Consider the following 7679-nt stretch of genomic DNA (forward strand, 5'->3'; position numbering starts at 1 on the left):
ATGTTGACATTGCCCAAGCTGCTTCCGAACAGTGTTAAAGGCAGCTTGAGTACGCTGCTCCATTGTTTTCACATCTGGAATGGGCTCTGCATACACGATACTTTTGAGATGGCCCCATAAGTCTGTCTCTGGTGAGTCCTGCACACGTTGTAAGTGATAAGGGTAGTAACTATTGTCATGGAGAATGTTCCACATGCTCATCTGGCTTACTCTGTACTAGTGGGACAACTGCCTGTCACTGACAAGGCGGTCACCTTCCATAGTGTTAATTGCATTTTCCTCAAAGTCTGGTGTTCAGACATTTCGGGTACATCCTCCATGATTTCCTGCTTCCTGAAATGAAATGAGCCTGCCTCGGACAAATGGCGAAGCACTGTAGCCAACATTGAATGCTGTGGTGATTGTCGGTGGGGACACATCTCCTGATACAACCTCGCTCCCCACTGCCTGTTGTCATTTGCCTTTATGTGAGTAAACACAATGTCGGCAAGCTCTCAATTTGAATATGAAACCATTGTGTACAGTGCTGTATCACATCCACTGCAAGATAGGTCAGCAAGAGAATTGAATTGGACACAACTTTACCAATTACGATGGCAGGAGAGGGCGCTAGGGCGTGACGTATGAGGAAGAAACCATGCGTACTGTAACTGTGGCTGCATGGTACCGTATTAGACCACACTCTCTGTAATAATGTGTGATTGAATAAATGGTCTCTAGCATGGAAACGTAAGTTCATTAGACCTTGTTTTGTTCTGTGTCTTCTCTTTGATCAATCCCAAGAGTTTGTACACGGTGGAAAAAATCACCCTGTAGAAAAATATTTTCTTGTGCTATTGTTGTTGAGACTATGTACTGAAATTTTGGGATAATCATGTATCATTTACCTTAACGTCTTGTGTGGTTAGATGTATTAATAATTATTTCTGTTTATTTTTCATCTTTTTTGCCAGGCCAAGTTGTAACAACAAAACATAGTATACCCTACGGAGGATGGTTTGAACTTGTGTCATCTCCACATTTTCTTGCTGAAATATTAATGTATATGGCAATATCAATAATTTTAAGAGCAGCAAACACGTGGCACGTAGTCTTTCTTTGGGTTCTGAGCAATCAGGTAAGGAGAAGTTTGAGTGCGCAAAATAAGATATAATCAGTTACAATAAAGATAGCTCATCTTTCAGAAAATAAAATAGTGCATTAACGTAATTGAGAAACTTTTGATTCTGTGCTTTTTAACATAATAAATAAACCTCTTTCTTTTTCAAATTAATAGTTAGAAACTTACTTTAGAGAGAAAGTTGTGTTCATATTTGTTTAACATATCAGATCTTCAAAATACTGCTTCAGTTGTAAATTACTTTATTTTCTCACGACCGGTTTCGGACTGTTATAAGCCAATCTTCAGGTGTCATACTGGAAATAACAAAAGATGGGAGATAATTTTCATGTGCCGCAACACACACAAAAAATTTCTAAAAACTTTTGAAAACTTTTAAAAAACATTTCGAAACCGCCAGTCGGGCTAGGTGCTATGAAACCTATGTCAATGCGCAAGTGGCACCAGACAGTAGTATGGACCACTGCCTGAGTAGGGAATATATACAAATGATATCACTACACTTACGCTGTGCTGTGGTCCCTGAGCGCCGCATGTACCAGGTGCGGTATGCTGCCTATGAGCGCAGAATAGGGAGTAGCGGATGCGAACGAGGAGGCAAATTGGTAAACTGGAGTGGCAAAAGTGCTGCCATCTATTGAAGGACAGAAGAACATGGGGCTGCACCTGGTACACGCGGTGCTTGGGGACCACAGCACAGTGTTAGTGTAGTAGTATCATTTGTATATATTCCCTACCCAGGCAGTTGTTTGTGGTACTGTCTGGTGCCACTTGCGCATTGACATGGGTTTCGTAGCACCTAGCCCAACCGGTGGTTTTGAAATGTTTTTTAAAAGTTTTCAAAACTTTTTAGAAAAATTTGTTTTTTGTTTTTTATGTGTGTGGAGACTGGGAAAGGCAATCTGCCTAGGAAATGGTAATCCAAAATATTACCCAGCAAGCTTGGAAGCTGTGAGGTGGCAGCCCCATCACCAAGCTTAACCTTTGCAGCACTTGTAACGCGGCCAGGGTATTCTATACCTACTGGCTCACATCAACAATTTGCCTCGGATAATGGATTCAAAGGAAACGGACATAGGCTATGGAACAGAAATTCGCGAGATAGAAACAAGGAACACTGCTTCGCATTTGGGACATGGAACACTCATAGTGTTAATAAACCAACTGCAGCAGCGACTTTGATATCTGAACTAAAATCATACAAGACAGATATTGTAGCTCTACAGGAAGTTAAGCGGCTTGGAGAAGGGATACACACGGAGGATAATTGTGTCATTTTTTATGGGGGAGATGGAAAACATCATGAATATGGTACTGGTTTTGCTGTTAAGAACAGGATTGTTAATCGGGTTAAGGAATTCCATCCCATTAACAAAAGAATGTCTTACAAAACAATCAAACACCAGTGGTACGATATAACATTCATAAATGTCCATGCACCAACTGAAGATTCAACTGAGGATGAGAAAGATGAGTACTATGAAGAATTAGAGAGAGTAGTCGAAAGTATTCCAACAAGAAATATGAGAATAATCATAGGGGAATTTAATGGAAAATATAGGTAAAGAGGATATGTTCATCCCCACAATAGGTACTTGGGATGTGTTGCAGAGTGCTGTGAGGCAGAAGGTGATGTATTTGTGAACTTCATGGCACCAGCAGGACCAGCAAGATCATTTCATTGGCCATGTTTGGCAGACAGGTGTTGGATCCCTTTTGAACATATTCTTATGACAGTTCCAGTTCCTACCACAGTGTCAGGAAGACAGTACAAAGTTGCCACTCAATGTACAGAGTACAGTAGCTAAAGTTTGGGAGAACTTCTGTTTGAAGCACAATCGACTGGGTTTTAGCAGTTAAGGTGCAGTGAACATTAATGATAGGTTGCGTTAATCTGTCTGTATGTTGTTGCTTAGTGATTAAACAGTTGTGGGAGAGGATAAGAAGAGGCAGAACAGTTTACAATATGTTTTTACAAAATTGTGTTGTGGAACAATGGCCACATCACCAAATACATCTGTCAACTTCCATTGTACACAAATGCCTTGCAATAACATGATGAAATTTTGAGAAATATATCATTATGGTCTACTTACGCAGTGTTTGAAATTTGGCTTGGATATCACTTGTCCCTTTTGTGCTACCACACTTCAAAAATCCATGTTTTACAGGTAATTTTTGAAATTTTTGTATTTTCGTGTGCATGTAACTTGGTTTGTGTGACTGATATGGATAAGATGAGTTCTGTGTGTGTTTAGACCATATTAAGCTTACCACAAAAAAATTATACCCTTTTTGAGTGAATTATATTTGGCATAGAGGGCACCTACAATATGTACCTTGTAACGTATTACATTTTTTAATCACATTTTGGAATTTTTTATTTTCCCTCAGAAATATGTTGTTGGTGGTTTGATTCATAGTGTGTGTTCTCTAAATGGACGTTACTGGGTTGTAAAAATTTCACTGGACTGTGTGGAATAGTTCCAAAGCTATTAAGACCTGAAGTTGGGTCTGAAGATAGATTGCCAGATGCGGGTTGCAACTTCCGGGTCACGCTACCTTCTTTCACAAGGTCATAATTCTGGAACTAATTGGCAGGGGAAACTAATACTTTGTACACGAGTGTTTCCACACATGGTAGAATTAGTGTACTGAATTTCAGTCAAATCTGAGACTATGAGCTGGAGCCCCTGGTTGAACTGACATGGAATGACCCAAAGAGTATTTCTCAGAAATGTTAAATTGCACTGATCCGCACACAACCTTCAGTTACGCAATGTACTCATTAATAATGATGAACACTCCATTCAAAAGCTCAAAAACAACAAGGCAGCAGGCGAGGACCAGATATCATCAGAGATTTTCGAGGACCAGATATCAGCAGAGATGTTAAAAGAGGGTGGAAGCAAACTACACAAAGAAATTTATAACCTTATCACAATGATCTGGAAAACTGAAACACTGCCTGAAGATTGGAAAACTGCAATAATTTGTCCCATACACAAGAAAGGAAACAGAATGGAATGTGGAAATTACAGAGGAATCAGTTTGCTGAACATAACATACAAAATCCTGTCAATGACCATTCTGGAAAGACTTAAACCTTATGCAGAAAACATTATTCAAGATTACCTGGCTGGATTTCGAACAAACCGTTCCACAACTGACAATTTGTTTACTATACGACAGATCTTAGACAAATACTGGGAATTTAACAAAACATCCACAGTGTGGGTTTAGGCCTCTTAGAGGTTGTCAGGACCAGATCTTTAGCTTACGGCAAATAATGGAGAGGTGTTATGAGTGGAACAGGGAATTGTATCTATGCTTTATAGATCTAGAAAAGGCATATGACCGGGTTCCTAGGAGCAAGTTATTGTCTGTTCTACGAGATTATGGAATAGGAGGCAAACTTTTGCAAGCAATTGAAGGTCTTTACATGGATAGTCAGGCAGCAGTTAGAGTTGACGGTAAATTGAGTTCATGGTTCAGAGTAGTTTCAGGGGTAAGACAAGGCTGCAACCTGTCTCCACTGTTGTTCATATTATTTATGGATCATATGTTGAAAACAATAGACTGGCTGGGTGAGATTAAGATATGTGAACACAAAATAAGCAGTCTTGCATATGCAGATGACTTAGTTGTGATGGCAGATTCGATTGAAAGTTTGCAAAGTAATATTTCAGAGCTAGATCAGAAATGTAAGGACTATGGTATGAAGATTAGCATCTCCAAAACGAAAGTAATGTCAGTGGGAAAGAAATATAAACTGATTGAGTGCCAAATAGGAGGAACAAAGTTAGAACAGGTGGACGGTTTCAAGTACTTAGGATGCATATTCTCACAGGATGGCAACATAGTGAAAGAACTGGAAGCGAGGTGTAGCAAAGCTAATGCAGTGAGCGCTCAGCTATGATCTACTCTCTTCTGCTAGAAGGAAGTCAGTACCAAGACTAAGTTATCTGTGCACCGTTCAATCTTTCGACCAACTTTGTTTTATGGGAGCGAAAGCTGGGTGGATTCAGGTTACCTTATCAACAAGGTTGAGGTTACGGATATGAAAGTAGCTAGGATGATTGCAGGTACTAGTAGATGGGAACAATGGCAGGAGGGTGTCCACAATGAGGAAATCAAAGAAAAACTGGGAATGAACTCTATAGAGGTAGCAGTCAGGGCGAACAGGCTTAGATGGTGAGGTCATGTTACACGCATGGGAGAAGCAAGGTTACCCAAGAGACTCATGGGTTCAGCAGTAGAGGGTAGGAGGAGTCGGGGCAGACCAAGGAGAAGGTACCTGGATTCAGTTAAGAATGATTTTGAAGTAATAGGTTTAACATCAGAAGAGGCACCAATGTTAGCACTGAATAGGGGATCATGGAGGAATTTTATAAGGGGGCTATGCTCCAGACTGAACGCTGAAAGGCATAATCAGTCTTAAACGATGATGATGATGATGATGATCCACTGTCTCTTCATTGACTTCCAACGAGCCTACGACAGCATCCACAGAAGTAGCCTGTACAACACATTACGAGAATTTAGTATACCCAGTAAAATCATTAGGATGATACAACTGTGCATGGATGGCTCCCAGGCAGCAGTGAAGTTCAGAGGATCCATATCCCCCACCTTTCCAATTAAAACAGGCTTATGACAGGGAGACACTCTTTCATGTGTCCTCTTCAACCTTGCATTAGAGAAAGTGGTTTTGTTTAGTGTGTGTTGTTGGTTGATGGTGGGGTGTGTGTTTGTTTGGGAGGATTGGGGTTAGCACTTAATGCTTCACATTCTCCCACTGTCAGTTCTAATCACACGTTACTTCTGATTCAATTATATTTGCCATATTTAATGAAAGTGTGGTTCAAATTTTTTACTGCACTTATTTTTCAGTTTGTGTATTCTGTTTTAGGTTGAAAGTGGACTCTTGTCACATTGGTGGTATAAGGCAACATTCCCCAACTACCCCAAGGAAAGGAAAGCTGTAATACCATATGTTTTATGAAAGTTCTAATAGACTGATTACAATATTTTTTCTTGAGTAATGTTGGCAATAGTATACTCTGATGAAGTTGTAAGGAAACGCCAAGCACTGTTGAATTACATCTGTCTGTATATCATTATCATTTCATTTTTCTGTTTGTTCATATCTATTATTATGTGATAATCTTCTGTTCAAGTCATAATGAGGGATATTTTTGCTAAAACAAAAATGTTAAAAACAATAGCTCTAATTAATAATGTAGTGGTTATTGGCCTACATTTAAAGGGAAGAGACAGTTAATTACGTTAAGTACTCTGTACTTACAGTTTACAGCCTCTGCTAAATAACTACATGCATTTTGCATATATAAGTCATTAACTGTTCACACATTTTGGAAATGACAGAGTAAGTGCAGAAGTGTGGGGACTGTTTTGTTTGTATGCTTCTTCATTTTTAACTATTTATTTACATATTTATGCAGTTTGCATTAGTACTTTTCTTGGCAGATTGACAATATTATTTAGGTTTGTTTATTTTTTGCTTTAAAATCCCAATGTGGAAATTACACATGACATTTATAATAACAGTTGTATATTAGTACCTCTCTTACAATTGATACACTGTTGAACTGTCAAAAAATTCTTGAGCAGTTGTAACTTAGGTCTAAATGACATTCCTGTAGTGTGTAGACAAAAAACCAAATTTGTTACCTTAATGTAATATCTTAATTGAGAATTATTGTTAATGTTTCATTGAGGTGATAACAGATTATTAAGTGAATTTAGCAGTACAGTTTGGTACTATACCTGGAAATAAGAGTTGCCATATATTACCAATGCTGTTGTGAAATGATAACTACACAAGCAGCAGTAAAAACGCTTTACCCTAACTGTAGCTCATCTTGGGTGTGTCCAACTTTTGCCATTAAGCACATGCTGAGATGGAGGACCATCAGAGAACAGTATCGATCAAGCAGTGACGAACAGGGGTTGGGAGCCACCATACTAAGATAAACTAGGGTGTAACTTCCCTAGTAGGTTAATTCTTGAGTCTCTCACAACCTATCCGATTATGAACATGATATCTTTTTATTTTTGTTCTATCGACTCCACCTAGTTCAAAATGGATCCTTTGACCTTACTATCGTACATCCACATTTTCAAAACTCCAGTAATTTAAAAGACTGCACATAGATTGCCTTTTTTTTTTTGAAGTCTGTAATATCTTACTGCCCTGCGAAGTATTGGGGGAGCTAATTTAACAGTTACTTACCCTGAGTAAAATAAGAGTTCGTAATTAGTTAATATTTTTAAATTTGTCTTGTATTTGGTTTTTTAAAAAAAATTTAATCATAAAAGTGTGTTTAATGCTACTTACTCCTGACCTCGCACATGAATAATAAGCACATAGCTAGGTTTGCCATGTTTGTGTCGAAATTTTCTTACACAGATGTTAGCAACTCCAAAGTTCTTACACTCTTCTGTGCTATGTGTTTGAAAAATAGGTAGATGTTGATAAAATCATGTTAAAATTCTGTAATACCCTTTTCAGTCAACTTAAGTTCTTCATGAATCT

The 7679-nt window shown here is 38.5% G+C and overlaps 1 protein-coding gene across 1 annotated transcript in view; it reads left to right on the forward strand.

The window, feature by feature from the left end:
- LOC124787870 (polyprenol reductase) overlaps positions 1-7461 on the forward strand; it is a 28291-nt gene extending 20830 nt beyond the window's left edge. The window contains exons 5-6 of the mRNA XM_047254839.1: positions 954-1117; positions 6033-7461. Of these exons, the coding sequence (XP_047110795.1) occupies positions 954-1117; positions 6033-6125 (257 nt within the window). The 3' untranslated portion in view covers positions 6126-7461. The remainder of the gene's footprint in view (positions 1-953; positions 1118-6032) is intronic.
- The last annotated feature ends 218 nt before the right edge of the window (positions 7462-7679 follow it).

This window comes from Schistocerca piceifrons, chromosome 3 (genome assembly GCF_021461385.2).
Source record: "Schistocerca piceifrons isolate TAMUIC-IGC-003096 chromosome 3, iqSchPice1.1, whole genome shotgun sequence".
NCBI classification, from domain to species: Eukaryota; Metazoa; Arthropoda; class Insecta; order Orthoptera; family Acrididae; genus Schistocerca; species Schistocerca piceifrons.